Here is a 25,683-nt window from a genome sequence, read left to right as displayed (position 1 = left end):
AAGTATGCAAATTCAAAAACTCATATTAAAGTCGTTTTTTTTTATCCAGCATTAAATAGAAATGATTCTATCATGGTTATGACCAAATCAAAAGTTCAGAAGGTAGTGGAATGTGGGGCCTGTAAAGGCACAAGTGATCTAGGCAGACTGACCCCAGAGTCTACACTACCCTTTTATTTTGAATCGATAATCCAACACAATTCCTAGACTTTGTGAGCTGTGCCTACCAGCCTATATTTCTAAATATCCCCTGCAGATGTGAGTTAAAAACATTGTCAAGGTCATTGACCTTATTATGTTCAGACAAAAGTGATACGGCCAAAGGAAAGAAACTAAAATCTGCAACCTGCTGTACAGTTTCCCATGCTGCCCAAACATGTTCTGAATTTGGCTAAGTGTAATGAGACCCTTCCTGCAGGGCTGTTTGGACACTCCATGTGCCAGTCATTGGGTAAGGGGCTTGGAATACAATGGCTCAGTCTGTGGCAAGTTAGATTTAGAAAATGTTATTGTAACTGTTGGAGGAAAACAGAAGAATTATTCTATGCCACCATGCTCTCTGTGCACAGCAGTTTATTAGCTGCTATGACTAAGCTAATGAGCTCATTAGTATCCAAAAGGATACATGCCCTTAAGGCAGGAAGACGGCAAAAATTTCTTTTTAATGTATTTTGTAATTTGAAGTCTTCTCTCAGCTTTTGCCCTGACAAACAATGTATTTTCTCCAGCTCATGTTCATAGAGAGAGCTCATCTGGAAGAAAAATTTCCATTTCACACAATGGCACGTACTGTCAATAACTGGTGTTTAGTTTGGAAACAGCTAGAATCGAAACACTTCAGAAGCTGCGGAGGAGGTGACAGGGTGGGTAAGAGTGTGAGTGTTAGGGGGGAGAATGGGGAGTTATCTGCAGGCTTGTCAAGACCTTCTATTTGTAGAAGTGTTAATCATTTTTAAGGCTTTCGGGCTGCCATGCGGATGTTTCTTTTCTCAAAGGATAAATCAGAGCCCTTCATTTTAATTTCTAGTTGTAAACAGACTCTCTGGATTGACAACAAATAATTGAGGTAAAGTGTAGATTGAAAAATTTCACATCTAGTCAGGCATGGTGGCACACATCTTTAATTCTATCACTCGGGAGGCAGAGGCAGGAGGAGCTCTGTGAGTTTGAGGCCAGCCCGGTCTACAGAGTGAATACCAGGGCAGCCACGGCTACATAGTGAGAGCCTATTTAAAAAAAAATGAATTTCACACATGTCCACTATGTAATAGGAAGATGTAGATTTCCCATTTGGGTTAAAAATATAGCCAGCCGTGGTGGTACACAGCTGTAACCCCATCAATTAGAAGGCTAAGGCAGAAAAACAGGGATTCAAACCAGCAATGAAGCCACCGCTGAATTTGAGGCCAGCCTCAGTTTCCAATAAGACTCTGCTCCAAGGCTGGCTAGGAAGGTGGTTCAGGACTCTGGATCTCCAGAACCTACATATAAGTCCAGGGAAAAGTGGTGGCTCCCAGAACAAGCAGACTAAGCACACTTGTCCAAACTGGCCAGCCCTGGGTTCCACGAGAGAACCTGTCTCAATATATTAGGTGGTAAGCAATCAAGGAGGACACCTAACATCAACCTTGAGCCTCCATAGACACATGCTCAAACATATGCTGACATACATATGTGGCACACACACACACACACACACACACACACACACTGCTGGAGAACGGCCCTCTGATTTGTCAGTGCAACACTAATCCAGCAGCAACTCTGAAGCAGGCAGGCCCAGTACTATGTTTCTGTCATCAAAGCCTCAGAGGGTGTTAAAAGAAAAAAAATTTATGGAATGAGACATATCTTATCCCTTCTATACAGGGAAACAGTTGAGAGAGCTTTGCCTAAGCCACAAGTCACAAAGGTCTCTCCATCTCCAAAGCTCCTGGTTCATACTCTTAGTTTCATGAGCAGAGCCATAGCTCATTTGGCACAGTCAGGCAAATCCAAAATACAGTCATATTTTAACCACATCTACTTATCGAAAACAGTTTTAAAAGGAAGAAGGGCAATATAGCTTATTAAAATGTTTTTTTTAATGGTATACAGTAAGATACCAGAAAAAAACATTCCAAATGAACTAAATTTCCCATCACCGAGGCACAGGCCATAGACAACAGATGTGTGCACACCTTCATGCATCCCTGCTTGGTACCATTAGCTGAAGAGAGCACTTTCCATGCTAAGTCTGGATGTGGTCTCAGAATCCCTTCCAAAGCCAAAAGCAGTGATGTACACCTGTAGTTCCAGCTACTTAGGAGGCTATGCAGGAGCTCCTGAACCCAGTAGCTGAAACACTGAGCAATAGCAGGACCATTGAATATCACATACCAAGAAAATTCTTTCCACACAGCCATCAGTGCTCAGTATTCAGAAGCAGCCACACAGTGAAGCTAACCTGCCACCTGTGGTGCAAATGCACTGATTTGTGTTTTAGTTTGTGCAAGACCTTTCTCAAACTTGTGTGAACTTTGTCAGGATGAGACAGGGCTCCAGTAAGGAAACTCTTCACTTTGATTGGAATGGGAGGGAGATGGGGAGAATGGGGAGAGAGTAACCCGAATGCATATACATTCAGAGGCCACAGTTAGATGTCAGATGTCTCTCTAAATTCAGTGGTCACTTAGATGTTTATTTTCTCCACACTCTTAAGTAGAGAAAATAATTATACAGTTTATACTTTAGAAGGTTCTTTTTGTTGCAATGTAGGGAAGGCACTGGAGAAGGCAGAACAAACAGAGAAATGGGTCTTTTGTTTGGACACAGGGTCTCACTAGGTAGCCCAAGCCTCCACCTGTCAGGATTATAGGCTCACACCACCACACTTCCACTTTTCTACATGAAGGAAGGAAGGAATTGTCCCAAATTCACTTTATGTCACCTCAGTCCTAGGGCTTGAAACCAGGGTCTCACACACACAAGGCAAGCACTATACCATCAGGCTACTTCCTCAGTATCAGACACACCAATGGTGAGAAGTCCCATTCTAAGAATAAATGATTAGGTCCCATAAAAGGGCAAGTAGGAAGCAGCTCTCCTCCATGGCCTCTGCATCAGCTCTGCCTTACAGGTTCCTGGCCTGCATGGGTTCCTGTCCTGACTTCCATCAGTGATGAACAGTTTTGTGGAAGCATAAGCCAAATAAACCCTTTCCTCTCCAGTTTGCTTTTTTTTGGTCATCACAGCAATAGAAACCTGTGGAATATTCCTGAGTCCTGTATTCACTGTGTGAATATATGTCATTGTGATTGGTTTAATAAAGAAGCTGACTGGCCAATAGCTGGACAGGATAAGGTTGGTGGAAGAGCCAAACAGAATGCTGGGAAGAAAAAAGGTAGAGTCTGAGGAGTAGGGAGAGATGCAGAGAGAGAAGCAAGATGGGAAGCCTTATTGAGAAAAGGTACCAAGACACACGGCAAAGCATAGATAAAAATATGGGTTAATTAAAAATGTAAGAGTTATCTAGTAACAAGCCTGAGCTACTGGCAGAGCATTTATAATTAATATTAAGCCTCCATATTGGTTATTTGGGAACTGGCATGAAGGAAAGAAGAGTCTGACTACAAAACCCTAACTAGGAACCCAGTTAAAGTAATCCTTTCCCCTCTGTCCATCACTTGGTTGAAATGCAAATCTGTAAGTTCTTTAACCTGCCTCTGACAGCTTGTGTCTTCTCTGAAGAAATAAAAAAATAACAGACTTACAAAGGTTCAAGCAGTCAATTCTCTCTTTTCCCATTGAGTTAATGGAAATGTATGACAGGCGTTTCAATACACTGTCACCTAAGTGGGAAGGAGGACCACAGAAGCTGCCATGGAAAGCTTTCTGACCTCACATTCTATTACCATTTCAAATCCAATGGAATGGAGGTCTCCATACTTCAGTGTTGGGGCCCATAAAAGTGGCTCCATTAATCTTGACTTAAGGTCAGAGAGTTTGAGCCGATTATTGCTCCTCTAAGGTTAAATTCACAGTATGTTTGGCTATTGTGTGTCTTGCCTTAACAGCAGGATATCTGGCCTAAAGAGCAACTAATGGATGTCTCACCTTGACAACAGGATATTTGGTTTAGCATGTGGTTACTTGATATTTTGGGCATTGAGAAGGTAATTATTCTTGCTTGTTCTTTGTATCTTGGTAAGGAAGTCTTTTGCCTTCCCCCTTTTTGATTGGGGTATATAAGAGCTTTGAGTAATAAACTTGGGGCTGATCCTGATATTTACTAGGTGCCCTCCCAACTCTATCTCTGTCTCTTGTATATTTCTTTCCTCAATCCATGCTCCCTGCTCTCAGGGAGGTACAGACTGGACAGGTCTGCTGGACCCAACACATGACGTCCCAACAGATGATCCTTTGAACGTGGGTCACCACAGATAGACCCTCAATGTGGGTTACTACTTCAGTCCCTATTCCAGGGGATACAGAAGATGACTACAGGTGACAAGAAGACAAATGCCACCCATCAACTATTCCTTCTCTGATAAGGGAAGCCCATCACCAATCCCAAAGGCCACAGTCTGTCACACAGCTGTCCCCTTCACAAACACCCTGCTACATAGCAGCCAAGTTCACAGTTTCAGGGTGCATTTGGTGGAATTTCCAATTCCTGTAGCTTTAGAACACTGCTAAAAATACAGTGCAGGCTGGCACATGGCCCAGATTTGGGAGCCAAGAGAAGACTGAAGGGTAAATAAGAAGGGGTGCTTCTTCAAGAGGAGCAGACAAGGCAGTGAGAAACTGGAGCCATGTGACACAGGGGAGGAGGAGGAAGTTGGTCTGCAGAGGGTAACAGGAGTGACTATTTAAATAACAGTGCCATGGGGGAATGGAAGAGGCTCCCTCCTCTAAATTACCTTCCTTTACTCTCAATTCAGACACCAACACCAAAGTCCTCTATAAGGGCCCCAGGCTTTAGATTATTTTTATGCCTTGAGACATTATTTCTCTGTGTAGCCCTAGTCATCCTAGAACTCTATTCTGTAGACCATCCTGGTCCGGAACTCCGAGAGATCCAACCACTTCTGCCTCCTGGGTGTTCGGATTAAAGGTGTACAACACTGCCGCCCAGCTAAATGCTCAAGTTTTATATATGCAATTTGCTATTTTTTTTTCTTCTTTTTACTTGACCTGTGTCATAGTTAAGGTTACTATTGCTATAATAAAACACCTTGACCAAAGCAACTTGGGGAGAAAGGGTTTATTTGGTTTACACTTCCATATTGCTGTTTGAGTTAGGACAGGAAGTCAAACAGGGCAGGAACCTGGAGGCAGGAGCTGATGCAGAGACCACAGAGGGGTGCTGCTTACTGGCTTGCTTCCCCTGGCTTCCCCTTCCCATACTGGGAAGACAGAAATGGATGGCTATCTGGAGCTCACCACAAAGTCCCAGGTCCTGGGATTGACATCTGTTCCTACTCCATGCACACACACACACACACCAACACACACACCAGGCATGATGGCATGATGGCGCACACTTGTAATTCTTGTGATTCCAGTGTTGAGGGAGTAGAGACGGGCAATCCTGGGGGGGGGCTGGCTGGCTCGACAGCCTAGGTGAATCAACAAGTTCCAGGTAAAGGCGAGGGACTGCTAATGAAGCCATGGGCCACATGCAGCCGGTCTTCACCGCACATTCCAGGACTCCCCATTCCAAGACTCAGGAACCATAACAGAAAGGAAGGTGGAAAGAATGAGAACTGGAGTACAACGGTGTCTTTTGGACATGACAGGACTGCTGTACACGAATTCACAGCAGCTGTGGGTGCCTGCACATGACCCGCACAAGATCAAACCAGACAACACTCTAGCACTGTGCAGGAAGAGGTTCATGGAGCTCTACCCTGAGGAGCTGTGGGCTGCTGATGGCTTCTGGAAAAGGAAGAATTGGTTTTCTTTAAGGGTGTGGCCCCTGATATGTTGACCACCCTCCACAGAATGACCCGAAACCCTGTGCATGAGCAGCACAAATTGGATTCAGTGACTTATTTTTAAAAGGAGGACATGAAATCAGAAAGGGGTGGGGAGGGAAGGGGTGGACCCAGGTGGAGTTAGGAAAAGGAGTGGGGAGGTGAGTATGATTAATGCATTGCATAAAATTCTCAAAGAATTAATTGCAATATTATACTTTTTAAAAAACAAAATAAGTATTTTTAAAGCAACAAAAGTGAGAGGCCCTGCTTCAAAGAACAGGGTAGATGGTATCCCGTGGAACTTCTAGAACACTCCCCAATCTCTGATAACCACTGTTAATTTCTACTTCTAGGAGATGAGCTTTAAGTTGTTTTAATACTGAGCTTTGCTTGTTTGTTTGTTTTGCAACAGGATCTCTTTACATCGCCCTGGCTGCCCTGTACCTCACTATGTAGACCAGGTTGGTCTCAAACTCACAAAGATCCTCCTGGATCTGCTGGGTTTAAAGGCATGTGTCACCATACCTGGCTTAATCTTAAACTTTTTTATGTTAAGGCTTTTAGTGTGTATGTATATAGGTGTGTGTGTGTGTGTGTGTGAATATATGTGTGTGTGTGTGTGTGTGTGTGTGTGTGTGTGTGTGAGTATATGTGTGAGTGTGTGTGTGTGTGTGTGTGTTGAGATGTGTGTGTGTTTGTGCGTGTAGGTATGTAGGTGTCTGTCATGACACCATGTGGTAGTCAGAAGACTACTTACAGGAGTAGGCTCTCTCCTTCCACCATGTGGGCCTTGGGAGTCAAACTCAGGTTGTCTGGCTCAGAAGTCATCATCTTTACCTGCCGAGCCATCTCACTGGCCTGAGATCAACTTTTCAGATTCAATATGTGAGATCATGTAGTGTTTGGTTTTCTGTGTCTGGTTCATTTCCTTTAACAACCTCCTCCTGTCCTATTCATGCTGGTACAAATGATGAGATTCCCATCTTCTTAAGACTGCATTAATAGTCCACCGTATTTATGACTACATAAAACTTTCATTTACTGATGACACCAGGACTGATTACATCTTGACTATTTGTCAGGAGCAGCGCAGTGTTAGGAATGAATGCACGTGCAGGTGTCTCTTTGATTCACTGATTTCATTTCCTTTGAATGTATTGCCAGTAGTGGGATAGCTAGCCCATGTGGCAGTTCTACCTGTAGTGTTTGAGGAATCTCCTAAGTGTTTTCTATAGTGTCGCACTAATTTACATTCCCATCAAGAGTTCTCATCTTCCTCACCCTCCCCGCATTTTTTTTTTTTTTTGTCTTTTAGATAATTGCCAGTTAATGGGATAAGATGGCATGACTGTGGAAATTGGTTTGCATTTCTCTGATAATTAGTGAAATTGAGCTTTTTCCATACAGCTACATACACTCTTTTGAGAAAGGTCTATTCAGATCGTTTGCCTGCTCTTTTAAAAACATGTATTGTATTATTATAATTATGTATATGGGTATGTGTCTGTGCAAGTATCTACAAGGAACAATGTTGTGAGCTTCCCTGGAGCTAGAGTTGTAGGCTATTGTGAGCCACTTCACGTGGATGCTGGGAATTGAATTCAGGCCCTTTGTAAGAACAGCTCATGCTCCTAACTGCTGAGCCATCTCTCCAGCCCCAATCTGCCTGTTCTTTAACTCAATTATTTTTTCTACTGAGTGTTTCAAGTTCCTTATATATAGATATTAGCCCCTTGTTAGGTGAATAATTTGTAAATAACTCTTTCTGCAAATCATCTGTAAATCCTCATTCTGTAGCTTCCCTTACCTCAACTATTGCTTCCTTTATTGCCAAAGTACATTTTATTCTAAGCATTCTATCTTAATTGATCCATTAAAAGATAACCTGATAACTAAAACGTACCCCTACAACTTCTTTTTTGTTCTTGTTCTTGTTCTTGTTCTTGTTTTTCAAGACAGGGTCCTGGCTGTTTTGGAACTCACTCTGTAGATCAGGCTGGCCTTGAACTCACTGAGATCCCCCTGCCTCTGCCTTCTGAATGCTGGGATCAAAGGCAGGTGCCCCCGCCACCTGGGCCCCTTATAACTTCTTAACTCTGAGGATGGTAATAAAATATCTACATGTGTTTAAAACTCCAATAAGTAGAACAGCAGCAAGATTAACCTAGTCATATACAACACTACTTCTTAGCTGTGCAATAAATTTAATGAAAATTGAGATCTCCCTTTTCCATCATTGCTATATTAGATAACTTTTGTGATAAAAAAAAAATGTAACAAAAGCCACTTAAAGAAAGAGAGGGTTTATTTTGTCTCTCAGTTAAAGGGGTAGAGGGTTTATTTTGTCTCTCAGTTAAAGGGGTACAACATATCCAGGAGAAGGCATGACATCAGGAGAAAGGGGCCAGCTGCTCACACTGTATCCATAGCCAGGAAAGAAAGAGTAATGGATGTTTGTGCTCAGTGAGTCCTCTCCTTTTTATACAGCCCAAGACCCCAGCCTATGGAATGTGCTCCCCAGAGTTAAGGAGAGTCCTCTCACTTCAATTATCCTAACCTAGGAAAATCCCTCACAGATACAACCAGCATGTTGTCTCCTTGATGACTCAAGATCCTGTCATTGGGCAGTTGATTTTAACTATGACATTACCTTTTTTTGGTACATCAAATGTCCCTTCAGTCTAGAAAGTATTTAAGAAATAAACATCATGGCAGGGCATTGGTGGTGCACGACTTTAATCCCAGCACTTGGGAGGCAGAGGCAGGTGGATCTCAAGTGAGTTCAAGGCCAGCCTGGTCTCCAGAGTGAGTGCCAGGATAGGCTCTAAAGCTACACAGAGAAACCCTGTCTGGAAAAACCAAAAAAAAAAAAAAAAAAAGAAAAAAAAGAAAAGAAATAAACATCATGGGCTGGAGAGAAAGCTCAGTGGTTAAGAGCACTGACTGTTCTTCCAGAGGATCTGGGTTCAATTCCCAGCACCCACCTGGCAGCTCCCAACTGTCTGTTAACTCCAGTTCCAGGGGACCTGACACCCATGGCAAAACGCCAATGTACATAAAATAAAAATAAATTTCAAAAAGATATGAAGATCACTTGGGATTGCTGCTCATAGAGATGATCCTTTGGATTTGAGTTTTTTAAAATACTTCAGGGGCTAAAACGTGTCCCAAAGTGTCACATCCAGATGGCTTTCCAAATGAAATCTCCCAAATCTTTAAAAATTCTACAGAGCAAGGGAAAAATGCTTTGGTATTTTTAAATTCAGAATGTCATTGATACTAAATATAACAAAAATGGCACCCTTTGAGTATCAGTGAAGAAGTCTAAGTAATATTTAGCAAATACGATCCTGGTTAAAATAATAAGAAGCCAAAGCCTCAAAATAATTCTTCCTAACAAGACTAATCATTATCAGAAAATGTATTAGTAAACTCACATTACTGATTACAAGAAAATGTATATAGTCATCTTCCTACATGCTTAAAAGATAAAAATAGTTAGTGTCTGGTTAAAAAAAATAGCAAAATGAACATGGATGGACACTTCCTTAAAATTATACAGAAACCCAAGAACTGTTAAAATGGAAATCACTGGAGATAGAAGAAGTAAAAAGTACAAAAATAATCACAATAGTAAACAAAAAAGCAAATAACAGTGACTGAAACACAGTCTCTGAAACTGGCATCTCTGGCTTCTACTGCCAGTTCCAGCCCTGGTGTGTGTGTGTGTGTGTGTGTGTGTGTGTGTGTGTGTGTGTGTGTGTGTGTTCAGGTGTTATGCTGGGCTGCCCCTGTCACCTGGCAGAATGCACTCAGGCAGGACCATGGTCAGCCCAGGGTTCCATGGCTGTATAGTCTGCAGGAAAGTATAAAGGACCCCTTTAAAAAAAAATCCTGCCCACTTACTCCCTGCCTCTTTCCTACTGTTCCCGTGGGGCAGACAGGACTTTTCCTATCTCCCTCTTCTGTCCTCTCTCTGTCTCTGTGTCTCTTTACCTCTTTTCTCTTTCCTTCCCTGTCTCTCCCCTTTCTAATAAAACTTCTCACTAAGCTCTGTCTGCCTGGCATGTTTGTCCCCTGCCTTGGTCACCCTCTCCTGCCATAGTATCTGCCAAGGTTCCCCTCACTATAACAGTGTGACCTTAAGCAATTTAACCTCTTGATGCCTGGAGAGGGCAGCCTTCTCATCGGTTCACATTGATCTTCTAAAGACTAAATGAGTCAATTTATTGGCTTAGAATGTACTTGGCACACAGTGCTACATACAGTGCATAAATAGATACACACACAGCAAAAAGCTGAGATCATGCCAGTGACATGGCTCAGTGGGTAAAGGCACTTATTTCCAAGTCTGATGACATCAGCTGGATCCCTGGGGCTCACATGATGGGAAGCAGAAAACGGACTCTATCACGTTGTCTTCTGACCTCTACACACACATTGTCCTATGTGTTCATGCACACATTCGTGCACACACACGTACACACATGTACACTCATATTTACATATACATACATAAATAAAAAATGGTAGTTTTACAATTTTTAAAAAAGCTGAAATCAGCCGGGCGTTGGTGACGCATGCCTTTAATCCCAGCACTCAGGAGGCAGAGGCGGTGGATCTCTGTGAGTTTCGAGGCCAGCCTGGTCTCCAGATCGAGTGCCAGGATAGGCTCCAAAGCTACACAGAGAAACCCTATCTTGAAAAACAAAAAACAAAACAAAACAAAGCTGAAATCATTTTGAAACACCAAAATCATTTCCATACAAGTCAGAAATAAGATTAAAACATAAAAAATAGCTGTTAATCCAGCTATTTAGGTTTTCTTTCTGAAAACACTAGTGAAGACCCTGTAATAGAAAAATAAAATATTATAAATGCAGAAGAACAAAAAGTAGAGCTGTTGTTTACAGACAAGATACAGACCCTGAATATACTAGAGAACCAAATAGAAACCCACCAGAAACAAAAACATGTTGGATGTATTAAACGCATTTACTATCCCAAAGGGAAACTGAAAAAAGCAACCTCGGGACACTGTAACAAGGAGACTAACTAAGCTTTTTGAAAACTCACCTTGGCACTGCAACTTTGGAGATTCCCACATGCCCAGGGCCGTGCAGCGTGAAACTCCACCTCCCGAGATCCTGAGAAACCCTTCTTTGCAGCTGTAATGGACCTGACCACCCAGCGTGGAGCTGTAATTTCCTGTGATGATGTAGCCACCAGGGACTTCGGGAGGGTTGCCACAGTCTATTTCTAGAAAAAAAAAAATGTCAACTTCTTTACTTTATGAATTCAAGTTTTCAGAATCCACTATCTCTCCACCCATATCCGGTGCCTCACACCCCAGGCCCTATTTTAAGAAGAATGCTGATTCATTTTCATGAGGCTTCTGAGTAATTTCCAATGATTTTCCTAATTGCTCCTCTGTCCCTCCATACACAAGAGCATCCACACATACACAAAACAGAAAGAATTAGCAGTCATCCCTAACTCATGTTCGTTCACTAATGAGAAGACGCCTTGCCCAGTAAAACAGAAATCTGATTGCAAACTCCCTTCATTTAGGTGCACTTTCTTCATTTCCAAAGTCACTTTTGAGATGCTAGGCTCTTACCAGACCTAACAGGCAAGAGTTAATAACAAAATATTTATGAATTGCTAAAGTTTATTAACCCTTGAAGTTAGCTATTTAGGTTTGTTTTGTTTTGTTTTGTTTTTTAATCATGACTCTATCTTGATTAGGTCATTTATCTCATAAAAGTATGGGAAGATAATGTCTACTCATGTCTCCAATGCAGATCTATAAACATCTGAACACCAGAAAATAATGTCCACCAAAACTCACCTTCAGATGCTGCCTCTCTGGCAGACGCCTACCTGTGCAGGAGGTGTCATCCGTGCTTGGGTGGAAAGGCTCAGGACCGTTCTTTGCCAAGTATCCTTCCATGCAGTAGCATTCAAAGCTCCCAGGAGTATTGACACACTGACCTCCACGCAGGCACAGGCCAGAAACTTCACACTCATCTATGTCTTGAGACCAATCCCAAAATAGAAAAAGAGGGAAGAAAAACAGGGAAGAAGGAAAGACTTTTCTTCTTTGTAGCAGTCACTTTTCACATTGTCCATCAACCCCACTTGTTTGACACTGTATTGTAATTTTATTTTGCTCCTTATAGATTCTTTGTGTAAATTCTTCATACCAAACATACTGAAAGCATGGGAAATTTGAGACCAGCTAGAATTAGAGACTCTGTCTTAAAAAAAAAAAAAAAAAAGCAAAGGCTGGAGAGACTAGGAAGTGGTTAAGAATGCTTGTGGCTCTAGCAGAGGACCTGGGTTCAGGTCCTAGCACCCACATCAGGTGGCTCACAAATGTTGTAACTAGTTCCAGGGGACCCAAGGATACTCTTGTCTGGCTTCTGGGGGCACTACACATACATGGTGCACATAGATACAGACACACACACACACACACACACACACACACACATAAAAATAAGTAAATTTTTAAAATCCAAACATAGTGTCGCACACCTTTAACCCCAGCACTCAGGAGGCAGAGGCATATGGATCTATGCACTTGAGGCCAGCTTGGTCTACATAGTGAGTTCTAGGTCAGACAAGGGTACATAGTAAGATCCTGCTTCAAAATTTGTTTACAAAGTAGTGGGATACTTGCCTGGCATGCACAAGGCCCTGGATTTGATGTCCAAAGCTGCAAACATTAATAATAAATCAAATAAAAGATCTACACTGGGGGCTGGAGAGATGGCTCAGGGTTAAGAGCACTGCCTGCTCTTCCAGAGGACCCGGTTTGAATTCCCAGCACCCACATGGCAGCTCACAACTGTCTGTAACTCCAGTTCCAAGGGATCTAATACCCTCATACAGGCAAATCAATGTACATGAAACAAAAATAAATAAATTAGTTTTTAAAAGATCTAAACTAAGGAAACAAAAGGTCTAAATTGAAGTCCTGGGTACAAAACAAGTTACTGAAGAGTTTTTAATAATGCTAGGAACAGATAAGCATGGCTTTCTAGCCCATAGACATTGTGTGTGTGTGTGTGTGTGTGTGTGTGTGTGTGTGTGTGTGTGTGTGTGTGTGTGTCATGAAGGGAGTCACTGATTCCTCCCTTTCTTTCTTACTGTTATTTTTCAGGGTTGGAATGGAGTTTGATCCCTGACATTAAAAGAAGTGGGGAGTAGAGCTGGAGACATAGCTCAGTGGTTAGCACCCTTTTTTCTCTTTGTGAGACCTTGAGTTAGGTTCCCAGCACCCATACTGGGCCATGCACGACTGCCTTTAAGTTCCATCTCCAGGGAATTCAATGCCCTCTTCTGGCCTCCAGAGGTATCTGCACACATGTGGCATATATTCACACATATCCACATATATACATAAAAAATAGACTAATTTTCTAGACATGTCTCAAGACTTGCTTTGGTCGACAGAATAGAGCAGAGGAACATGGAGCCTATTAACATGGTATCTTAAGGTTTCTAATGCTGTGAAGAGACACCATGACCTCAGCGACAAGACCACACCTACTCCAACAAGGCCACACCTCCCATTAGTGCCACTCTCCTCCCGGGGGGGGGGGGGCACTATTTTCTTTGAAACCACCACATGTGGTCTATAAGAAACCTAGCAGCTTCCTTTTTCTTTTTCTTGGAATTCTGTAGCTATGCTGTAAGAAAGTCTAAACTATTGTGCTTAGGAGAGGCTTCAAGAAAAATCCCTAGAGGAACTACCATGGGAATAGAGAAGCCACATGGAGAACTAAAGTGACCCAACCATTTGTCAGTATGGATGTTTAATATATGAGAGGCCTCCTTTAGTCTGCCATCTAAATCACTAGTTCAGTGTCTGCACAGTCACTCAGTCCATAACAGATACAAAAAGAATCATATGATCAAACCAGAAATTGTGGGAAATATCAAATTGTTCAGTGTGTGTGTGTGTGTGTACCTGTTCATGTGTCTGAGTACTACGGCATGCAGGTGGGACAGAGAACAACCTCAGATAGCCATCCTTACCTTCCACCTTATTGGGGGCAGTGTCTCTCTGCTGTCCAGTGCTGCATACACCACACTAGCTGGCTCAGAAGCCTGCAGGGATCCATCTGTCTCCACCTCCCATCTCATTATGAGAGAGCTACTTTGGAGCTACTGTGTGTTACCACATCTGGCTTTACATGGATCTGGAGATCTGAACTTCAGTTTTCACCCAGGGAACATTTTCCTCAGCCCACAAATTGCTCTTTAAAGCCACTAAACTCAAGGGGATCTTTGGGTGGCAGCAATAAACAATCAAAGTTCCCTGAACACATGAAGAGCTCAAATAAGTGTCATTAAGAAAATAATATATCAATTTTCAAAGGGGAATTTCTAGGAATACAATGAAATCCCAATAAACAAAATGTGAATGCCAAAAATAAAAACCTCAAAAAGGCATTAAGCAATAGAGAGGCCACTGCTGAAAAACAGGTTTGCAAATCCCATCCTGAGGAATCCTCCCAAGACACAGTGGAAAAGTTGGTGTGAGGCAGAAATGATGCGATAAAGAGCAAAATCTTACAGAGACAGATGAAAAAGACACAACTGTTGAAGAGAAACTGAAGAAAATAAGGAGAGACTGGGTAAGAGTTCATCTCAAAGTGAAGGGAAAAGCACCCCAGCCCACACATCCCAATCCAAGCAGTTTTATGGTCGCAAGCATGAACGAAGCAGACAAAAGCCATTCTCCTGGGGACAACACAGCACACTGGCCATCAGGGCTCAGGAGTGCTGACCACACTCTTCCTGCTGGCTCTTTGAAACTCCCTTACCCAGTCTCCTGGGCCCAGTTTCAATCTTTCCCTGCCTCGGGTACAGGGCACCTACTGCAACCCTATCCCCACATCCAGGAAGAAATACAAGCATGTAGCTGGTGAGGAAGGCAGTCTTTGATACAAGTACCAGAACTACTTCAAAACCCCAGGATAAAGGAACAGTACCATGACCATGTTCAAAAGCAGTCTCCAGAAGAGGCAAACTACAGAGACAAAAGTGGTTTCCAGTTGCCTTAGTCAGTAGGAAGTGGGAACACAATGGGCTTTGTTGGGAAGATGAAAGATCTTCAAAACTCAGTGGGGATACTGTGGGATTCTATGAATATAGTAACCACAGTGGACTGTACAGTTTAAGTGGGCCAGCACATTTTAGGACACTTAATGAAGCAGCCAGTTTTAAGAAAGAGGAAACCATGTATGTAATCCCAGCACTTGGAGAGCTGAGGCAGGTGACTTACCACCAGTTCAAGGCTAGCCTGGGCTACTTAGTAAGTTTCAGGCCAGCTTTGGCTACAGATTCATATCCAGCCTAGGAGGGAGGGAGGGAGGGAAGGACAGACAAGCAGACAAGAATATACACGGCCTTGGGGTGGATCATCAGAAACAAATAATAAGCACACAATCATGGGGGGGGGGTTATTATGCAAGTGGTAGTTGTTAAAAGAAAAGGAAAACAAAACATGAAAGCCATTCTGAAATCCATAAATAAGAGAATAAGAAACCTACTGAGAAAAGGAATGGGAACCAGTGAGGAATCATTTGACCTGACCTAGGACTTCCCGTCTGGAACACTGGGCTTCCCAGCAACTGAGTAACATTTGGAGTTCTAAGAAAGGGAACAAAACATCACGCTCTGGCTAAGCAATGAAATGATAGTTCAGAATACGGTTGATTTCAGGAATTGCACCACTGACATTTCTTTTCTAAAAAAAGAAGAGCTGAGAAAATACTCCAGTCAGTGAATCAGACCAGAATAAACAGTGTCAAGAAGGAAAGTGGTCGGGAGTGTTGCTCAGAAGCAGAACACGCACTTAGCAGGCAGGAGGCCTTCGTTCATTTCCCAGTACCACAAAGAGTGACAGGGTCCAAAACCAGTCAATGATTGACAATACAATCACAGAACTAGGGGCAGTTGTTATGAAGAGTCTTAAAATATAAATAGTATAAAAGAAAACTAACACCAATCTAGATCAATTTATTTCTTTTTAAAAAATGTATCTATTTTTGTTTTGCATGTATGTTTGCCTGAATGTGTGTATATGTACCATGAATGTGCTTGGTGCCCAAGGAAGCCAGAAAGGGCATCAGATCCCCTGGAAATGGAGTTACAGATATGGTTCTGAGTGGCCATGTAGGTGCTGAGAATCAAACTCAGATCCTTTGCAACGGCCACGAGCGCTCTTAACTGCTGAGCCATCTCTCTAGCTCTAAGGATAAATTTTAAGATGATTTTGTCCTCGGAGACATCAGCACTGTTTCTAGATTTGACTCATTCTAGCTTGACGGGATTTCTTTGCCCAGTTAGCAATCTGCCCTTACTCTACTTCTTCTCACCTGCCAATTTAATGAGAAACATCTGATACTTTACCCAAGCCCCTGGGCAAAGCTATTCAACAGACCACAGCAGTAGAGACAGCTACCCCACCTTCTCTAGTAGACATCTTAAACAATACTGAGTGAGAATAAATGCAGGGCTTTTCATTGGACTTCCAAATGTGGGTAAGTAGAGAGGGTATAGAAAAGTCGTGGGACTTCTGGATGCTAACCAATGATGTAGGAGTCACCACAGTCATTACCAGTTGTTAGCTTTGTGTACCGTCACTCAACAACCTAATAGCCATAATTCTCATAATTATTGCTAATAATGATAATTACCACACGTCATCTTCCACATGTCAAGCACTGTCCTAAACACTTCATTATTTATTAAATATTATATTCATCTTATTTCATGTCCAAAATAGCCCATTTTGGGGTAACTAAAGCAGACAAAGTGGTAAAGCAATTGGTCCAGACAGCAATGGAAACTCCAGGATTTGAAGCCAAGTACCTACCTAGAAGTCCATATTCAAAATCACTCACTACTGTCATCCAACTGTGTATCATGCTACCAATAATGTTCTATCTTATGGAACTGAGGATGCAATAATTGCCTTAGTTAAGTTCAGATGTACCTATCACATACAAAGGAGATTACTGTGACATGGCTTTTTGTTTTTCTGAGAGGGTTTCTCTGTGTAACACTGGCTGTCCTGGAACTCATTCTGTAGACCAGACTGCTGCTGCCTCCTGAGTGCTGGGATTAAAGGTGTGAATTATCACCACCCAGCAATTTTTGTTTGTGTGTATGTGTTTATGTCTCTGTGTATGTGTGCCACATAAGTAGAGTCCTTGAAAGGCAGAAGATGTCGGATTCCCTGGAACTAGAGTTATGGGCAATTGTGGGCCATCCAATGTGGGTAGTGGGACCTGAACCCAGGTCTTCTAGAAAACAAGTGCTCTTAACTACTAAGCCATCTCTATAGTCCCATGATTTTGATTTTTAATCATCTTCTGGCTTATGATGTTTAGGAACTATCCCTTTTCTAGTCCATTCTAGAATCCTCAGTGTTTGACCTATCAAGTTTACCAGAATGACCTCCTCAGGTGGATAGATTCTATGTCATCACCAAGACTTTGTGTTTAATGACATACTATGTTTTTGTTGATAATGTGTACTTCACTTGAGCATTTTAGCTGAACATCTGAGTAAACACATAGCATTTTAATGATAATAAAAATAATGTAAAAATTTCCATCTTAACCATTTATAAGAGTACAGTGCAGTGTGTTGGGGATATTCACAGGGTTGTGCCACAGTCCCCAGCAGCCATCCTTGGGACTCTTCTCATGTTGTAAAAGTGAAGCTCTATGCCCATTAGATACTAACACTCTCATGTCCCCGTCTTCCCATCCCCTGGCAAACACTATTCTATTCCTGTCTATAAATCTGGCAGTTTTGTGCCTCACTGGAATGTTCCCTCAATACCACGTCCTTAAAGTTCATCCATACCACAGCATGTTGAAAATTGGGGGGGGGGGGGCAGAGAGGGCTAGGATTGAATCTAGACCATTTCTTATGCTAAGCATGTGCCCTGCTGTGCCCCTCCTTCCTTTTTAAAGCTGAACAACACTCCCTGGTGTTCACTGTCTTTGTCTTTCATCTGCAGATGAACAGATGGAGTACTTGTTCCTTGGCTGTCATGAACAATACTGCTGTGAACATGGCTATACAAATGGCTTTTTAAGATGCCACTTTGGGGGCAAATGTCCAGAAGATGAATTGCAGAACCAAGTAGTAATTTTATTTTTAATTTCTGAGGAAACATCATGCTTTTTTCCCCCACACTTAATACACTATTTTACATTTCTCCTTGGAAAAGTTCCTGGAGGAAACCCTAAGGCAGAAACAAGCCAAATGGGTGGTGCCCTACAGAGAGCAGGTAGTCCTAGTGTGATGACACAGTTGAGCTGAGGCCAGGACAGGCTCAGACACCAAGTAGCAGGAGCAAAGAAGCTACGGATCTCTTAGAAAAAGGCTCCTGCCCTAGGCTAAGGGCAAGGAGAAATGGATTGGAAAATGGTTAAGTACAGAGATCTAGGTGTTGTGGAATATTATTTTAAGATGTGTCATGTTTGCTTATGCTGTGGAACATTTGTTGAATGATGAAAAAGATGCAATGCATTCTGTTGCATTTGTTTAACTCTGTGAAGCTGTGTTCCTTTGCCTGTCTAAAACACCTGATTGGTCTAATAAAGAGCTGAATGGCCAATAGCAAGGCAGGAAAAAGATAGGTGGGGCCAGCAGATGGAGAGAATAAATAGAAGGAGAAAAAGAGAGATCAAGGAGGAAAGGAAGACTCCAGGGGCCAGCCATCCAGCTACACAGCAAGCCACGGAGAAAGAAGTAAAGAAAGGTAGATAGAAATAGAGAAAGATAAAAGTCCAGAAACAAAAGATAAATGAGATAATTTAAGAAAAACTGGCTAGAAACAACCAAGCTAAGGCCAGGCATTCTTAAGCAAGAATGAGACTCTGAGTGTGCTTTGTCTGGGAGCTGGGTGGTGCCCCCCCCCCGCCCCCAGAAAAAAGACCCAAATAGCAGAGTGGAAGAGTAAAATACCAACTACATCTAGACATGAAGGTGTGAGGACCTAGGTGAGAGAGAAGTCCCCAGGAGCCGCTGAATGACAATGCTCTGAGGTTCTTTTTTGTCACCTTCTTCTTTCCCAGCCAGGGCTACAGGGGTTCCATTTCTCCAGAAGCAAGAGCACAGCATTCTAACAATGCAGGAAATTCCTGTGACAAGGTTGCTGCTACCATTCGGGATGGTGCACAAGACTTGGGGACTCAAAGGACATGGGCAAGTCACCTGAAGCTTTCAACAGACCCTAGGAGACCTGTGCCTACTTGGAGGCCTCTGGGTAGGAAATGACAGTCCCTAGTCTTACTCCACATGGGTCTCAGGTATCTCCACTTACTCAGACCACTCTCACATTGCTGTTACTGAAGACCTTGCCTCATGGAAAGGTTTCTGTGACTCACAAGAGTCATGGCTAGGCATCTCTGGACACCAGAACATCTGGTTCTCCAGAATTGACTGGCATCAGCCCATACTAGAACCACTGTAGCTCATTTCTCCTTTTGTCACTTGTGACCTCCAAAGATGTCTGTCACCAGCTCTTGAGCCTGACTTAGACTCTGCAAATTACAACATATTCCTGGAAGAAGATCCCTCCAAATGCAGGGATCAGGCTGCAGGGACTTGGCTCCAAACACTGGGTAAAGCCTGTTACCCCCAAAACTTGAACTACACCCAACTAGCATCCACTCATGTCTCTCTGGCAACTGATTTTGAAGTGTTGGGCTTCTCAGAACCAACTAGGAAAATCACCCATTGGCTTTTACAAAGGGCCAATAGAGACCTCAAAATGAAAAGTCAGGGGAAGGACTGCCAATGAATATGGGCTTCACTGTGGGGTTATGGAAACTGGCAACAGTCGCATGACTTTGTAAATATACTAAACACTTCAAAAAAAGGGAAACTCGTGAATGTGAATTGTATCTCTTTTTTCAAAAAGGGAAAGATCACCAATAATTGCAAGTAATAGAATAAATACATCAGGGCCTACACAGGATTTTGTTCCAGACAAGTTGGCTTTTGTTTGTCTGGCACCTATTTGGCCCTTGCAGAAAATATTTTCTTCTCTGCCTTCCTGCCCTGTCCCACTTCATCTTTCTAACTTCTGCTTATTCGGTGTGCAAACCAGAGATCAAACCCAGGACCTTGCTTATGCTAAGTAAGAGTTCTACCACTGAGCTACAACTCCAGCTCCTGTCTTATTTTGTTTTGTTTCTTTTTGAGACATGGACTCACTGTGTAGTGTGGCTCTGCCTGACCTGGAGCTTGCTATGTGTAACAGGCTGGCCTGGAACTCAGAGACCCACCTGCCTCTGCCTCTCAAGCGCTAAGGTTAAAGGCATACACCACCACACCTGGCCATTCTTTCTAACTATTGTTCCTTCAGAACAATACAGATACAGATACAGTTATTAAAGAGCAATCTCAGGTATCATGTCTTCTAGACCATCCCCCAGGCTCCTGCCTCATGCTAACACAAGGGCCACCCTTGGATTCCAGATAACACCTTTGCTTACCTTTCACTAAAACCGTGACAAGAAATTAAGTGTCTGCCTGTCACCTCTCACTGGCCCTGCCTTGGCAGAGAAGAAAACCATGAGAAATGTATCTGAATGAGCTAGATAATAGATCATCATCATACGTGGTTTTTAAAATTAGCATCTCACCAGGCATAGTGGTGCAAGCCTTTTATTCCAGCACTAAGGAGACAGAGGCAGGTGGATTGGTGAGTTTGAGGACAGCCTGATAAGATAAATTCCAGGACAGTCAGGGCTACACTGAGAAACCCTGTCTTAACAACAAAAACGGGGGGGGGGGGGGGGGGCATCTCTTTCTTGTAATGTGCCTAATATGGCAACATCACATTAAAACCACATATAGCCAGTAACTTGTTGCAAGGACAACAGGACACTGGATACAATGTGTTCTCTGAGACAATATACTCATTCTTGCTAAGAAAAAGCTCAGTGTACGAATATATCCTTCCAGGAATTTCATCTTGGCACAGGTCAAGCAGAATGGCAAAGGCCAGAAGCTGCGGTTCCTACCATAGAAAGATTAAACTCTACTCTCCTTTCTTCCTGCAAACCTTGAAATGCCACAAAGCTTTTAAGCAGTCGTAGAGTCTGTGCCAAGCATCTCTGAACCAGGAGGAGTTTCTGCCCTCTCTGCTTTGTTACCGTTCAGGGACCTGAGAAAGCCGAAGAGCTGTATTAACAGGATATGCTACCTAAAAACAGAGCTCACCGGAGTCATGAACATCAGGAAGGCTTCTTTGTGGCTTCCATTCAACCAACATATGCCCAGGAATCTCACTGACAAGGTTACTTGTCGCCAAAAGTCACATTCCTCACTCCCTTAAGTCCTTTGGCATCAAGCCCCCTTCACGACAATGCTTAGCCCTCCTCTGAGGCACAGAAACCCTCTGTGCTTAGTGGATATTGTGCTTGGTTACAGGAACATGTAAGCTGACACAATGTCTCCAGAAAGGACAGCCTTATTTTTCATTGTAAAAAGGTTTAAATACGGGCAGACAAGATGGCTCAGTGGCTATGAGAGCCTACTGCTCAAGACTAATAACCTGAGTTCAATCCCCAGGACCAGCAGTGAAAGAACATAACTCCTGAAGGTAGATCTCTGACCACAACACCCGCCCCCACACACACACACACATAAACACACCACATATACACACACATCATACATGCACACACAAACACACATACTCATAAACACACATAATACATTTTAAATGTTTTAACATAAAACTAGAAAAAAGTGCAATCAATTACCAGGTGACCACCCTCATTTATGAATATCATAAATAATTCATAAATAATTTATGAATACCATAAATTATTCAATTGCTTTTTACATTTTATCATTTAAAACATCTCACAGAAATCATAACACAAAATAGTTCTCTAATACTGATCATGTTCTTGGTCTTTTCAGTATTAGAGAATTAGTGCAAATAGTATGTGTTGGCTAGCTATGTGTTATGTCAACAAGCAAAGGTGCCCTGGGAGGCAGAGACATCTGATATCCGGAACTAAAATTACAAGTGTTATGAGCCATCAGATAAAGAAGCTGGGAACCAAGCCCAGGTGTTGTAGGATAATATTTAACTATGTAAAGGTGTGTTACATTTGTCTTTGTTGGGGTCTCTATTGCTGTGATAAAACAGCATGGCCACAAACAACTTGGGAAGGAAAGGGTTTATTTTATCTTATAACTCTCAGGCCACACCTCTCACTGAGAGAAGTCAGGACAGGAACCTGGAGGCAGGAACTGAAGCAGAAGTCATGGAGGAATGCTGCTTGTTGGCTTGCTCTTCGTGGCTTGCTCAGCCTGCTTTCTTATAACAACCTGGACCACCAGCCCAGAGGTGGCACCATCCACAGTGTGCTGGTCCCTCCCACATCAATCATTAATCAAAAAAATGCCTGACAGGTTTGCCTATAGGCCAGTCTTATGGAGGCATTTTTTCAGTTGAGGTTTCCTCTTCTCAAATGACTTTAACTTGTGACAAGTTATCATAAAGCTAGTCAACATATGATATTAGCACTAATTCTCTAATACTGACTAATACTACTTAGTCTATGTCTGAGTTCAAGGTTTTCCACCATGACTCTACCCTCTACCCATCAACTGCTGTGCCATCACTAAATGGCCATCACCACAGCCCTCTGTAGTACCTGTACAGAAAGTGCCATCGTTGGGAATGAATGTCTTGTTGTTGTTTGTAGCTCGATAGCCTTTGTGGCAAATGCAGTAGAACCCTCCAGGTGTGTTGTGGCAGGATGTGTGGTTCCCACAGATCACAGTGGCTCCAAACTGGCACTCATCTTTATCTGCAGATAGATACATGGAAAAGACTCACACAAAAGCCTCCATCCACACCATATGTCTTATTCAGGAGTGTCTTAGTAAAGTATTTGCAAACCCCTACAACCTACATAAAGCCAGATGGCAGCATGCATCTATAATCCTAGTACTTCTATTGAGGATCAGTAGATGGAGACAGGAGATTCCCTAAAAGCTTCTTGACCAGCAAGCAATAAGAGACACTGTCACTAACAAGGTAGAAGGGGAAGACCCAACACCAGAGGTTGTCCTCAGACCACCACATGAACACACCCACATGAACACACACAAAGACATGTATGCACATGAACAAACACATATCACACATACGTTAATTGATTTAATTTAAAACAGTGTTACATTTGTTTATACTGCATTTGTTTTAAAATGTATAGATGTGCTCCTGCTTTACCTTGCCTGCCTAAGGCACCTAATAAGTCTAATAAAAAGCCGAATAGCCAAACCTAGACAGTAGAGAGATAGGTGGGGCTGGGGGGCAGACAGAAGAAGTAGGAGGAGGAATCTAGGCTCAGAAAAAGAGAAAAAGAGAAGAGAGAACAAGGGGCCAGAAAGATGCTTGGTGGTTAAGAGCATTGAATGTTCTTCCAGGCTCAATCCCCAGCACCAACATGGCATCTCACAATGTCTACAACTCCAGTTATGTGGCAAAACCAATGCATATTTTTAAAAAGTAAATATAAATTTTAAAAGGTCTGGATTAGAAATGGGCATTCCCACTTCAAATGATTTGCCAGGCAGTGGTTGTGCACACTTTTAATCCCAGCACTTGAGAGGCAGGCAGATCTCTGTGAAAGGTAAAAAGCCCCAAGGCAAAAATGTAGATGAAAAGAAACAGGTTAAATTAAGTTATAAGAGCTAGTGGGACAAACATAAGATAAGGCCATGCATTCATGACTAATAAGATGTCTCTGTGTCATGATTTGGGAGCTGGTTGGTGGCCCTAAAGAAACCCTGCTACACCCAAGTCCTCTGCAAGAGCAGTACATGTTCTTAGCCACCGAGTCATTCCTGCTCCTAAGATGAATTTTATATCCAATGATTCAACTGGAAAATTAGAATTGTCATCTCCAAGAAAACACAACAGAATTAGGAGCATGGCTCATACAGGGGCAGGAAACATACCAGCCGTCAGTGTTCTATGTGCGCCATGGTGGTCACACAGTGTAGAACCATGGTGGTCACACATGCGTGGCTGGAGGCTGCCTCGGTTGGCATTAATTAAAGAAAATGAAAGGATAAAATGAAGTTAAACTCTCTTCATCTGATTTACAGTGTAGGGGTCAGGAAACTTTTTCTTTACATCTCACCCATGCTTATGGACCTTGAAAGCTGCCATAGAATATACCTACTGTGGTTATAGTAATGTACGCCTCTAATCCCAACACTCAGAAGGCAGAAGCAAGCAGATCTTTGTGAATTTGAGGCCAGCCTAGTCTGCATAATGAGTTTCAGGCCACACAGGGCTATATAGAGAAACCTTGTCTCAAACAAAAAACAAACAAACAAACAAAAAACAAAAAGCAAAGCAACAACCACCCCCCCCCACACACACACACACTAATACACAAACAGGTAAGCAATGCCATGTGTCAATAAAATGCTTCTTGCAAAAATAGATAGTGGGTCATTGACTATGAACTGTAACTTGTCTTTCTATTTGTCATTTAATGTTTACTTCACTGTTGACTCCCTCCAATTAGCTTGTCTCTCACAATTGTACTCAACTTTCCAAAATACATGCTCCTCCCCGCCCCCAAAAAAATCCTTTGGATATTTCTTTCATTTTCACTCTTATTTTTAAATTACAATTATTTATTTACATATGTATGTATCTGAATGTGTGTCTGTCTGTCTATCTGCCTACCTGCCTGCCTGCCTTTGTGGGCACATTCCCACCATAGCATGGATGTGGAAGTCAAAGGACAACTCGCAGGAATGTGTTCTTTCCTCCACCGTGTGGGTTCCAGGAACTGAGCTCAAGGTAATCAAGCTTGGTATCAGGCACCTTTACCCATCAAACCATTTCAACAGTCCCTCCTTTTCCCTTTTCTTATATGACCTTTTAAAATACATTGTTAGAGCTGGAGACATGGCTCTGCAGTTAAGAGTGCTTGCTGCTCTTGTAGAGACCATAGTTCAGTTCCCAGCACCCACGTCAGGCAGTTTACAACCACCTGTAACTCCAGCTTTAGGGGATCCAATGCCTCCTTCTGGTCTCTACAATCACTGCACTCAAATATACAAACATACTCAGATACACAGTACACACAAATAAAAAATAAACCAAAAATGTTACAGGTTTGTTTTTTTGAGATAAGATCTTGCTATGTAACCCAAGCTAACGTTAAGACTTCAAATCATCCAGCCTCGGCCTCCACAGCACAGGGATATGCTGCTATGACCAGCACCTTTTCAGTTTTTCAACTGAATCTAGCATACAACTTACAGGTACGATTATCTGTGTTAAGATTTGCCTGAGAGATGGGGGGGAGGGGGGGCTGAACATTCAAGCCACAGCTAGGTCAAGTGCACAGCCCAGCTGACAAATGCTACATAGAACTTTCAGGAACAAGACAACCTGTGCCCTGCCCTTTGTTGTTCTTTCTCAGAACATGTCTGTGTTAGTTAGTTTCCTACTCCTTCGATAAAACACTGTGACAAGGCAACTTAGAAGAAGAAACAGTTTATTTAGGCTTATGGTTCCAGAGGTGTAGAGTCGTGGCAGCAAACAGCAGGCATGGCTGCCAGGGCAGGAAGCTGAGAGCTCGCATCTTCAACCACAAACATGAAGCAGAGAGAACAAACTAGAAGTGGG

At 42.6% G+C, this 25,683-nt stretch overlaps 1 protein-coding gene across 1 annotated transcript in view; it reads right to left on the bottom strand.

Moving 5' to 3' along the window:
- Susd1 (sushi domain containing 1) overlaps positions 1-25,683 on the bottom strand; it is a 123,338-nt gene that overhangs the window by 84,668 nt on the left and 12,987 nt on the right. Inside the window, exons 5-7 of the mRNA XM_035438686.1 lie at positions 22,679-22,834; positions 11,844-11,996; positions 11,037-11,219 (exon numbers count right to left, since the gene is read on the bottom strand). Of these exons, the coding sequence (XP_035294577.1) occupies positions 11,037-11,219; positions 11,844-11,996; positions 22,679-22,834 (492 nt within the window). The remainder of the gene's footprint in view (positions 1-11,036; positions 11,220-11,843; positions 11,997-22,678; positions 22,835-25,683) is intronic.

Source organism: Cricetulus griseus, chromosome 2 (genome assembly GCF_003668045.3).
Source record: "Cricetulus griseus strain 17A/GY chromosome 2, alternate assembly CriGri-PICRH-1.0, whole genome shotgun sequence".
Taxonomy (NCBI): domain Eukaryota; kingdom Metazoa; phylum Chordata; class Mammalia; order Rodentia; family Cricetidae; genus Cricetulus; species Cricetulus griseus.
This window is presented reverse-complemented; position numbering and strand designations above follow the sequence as displayed.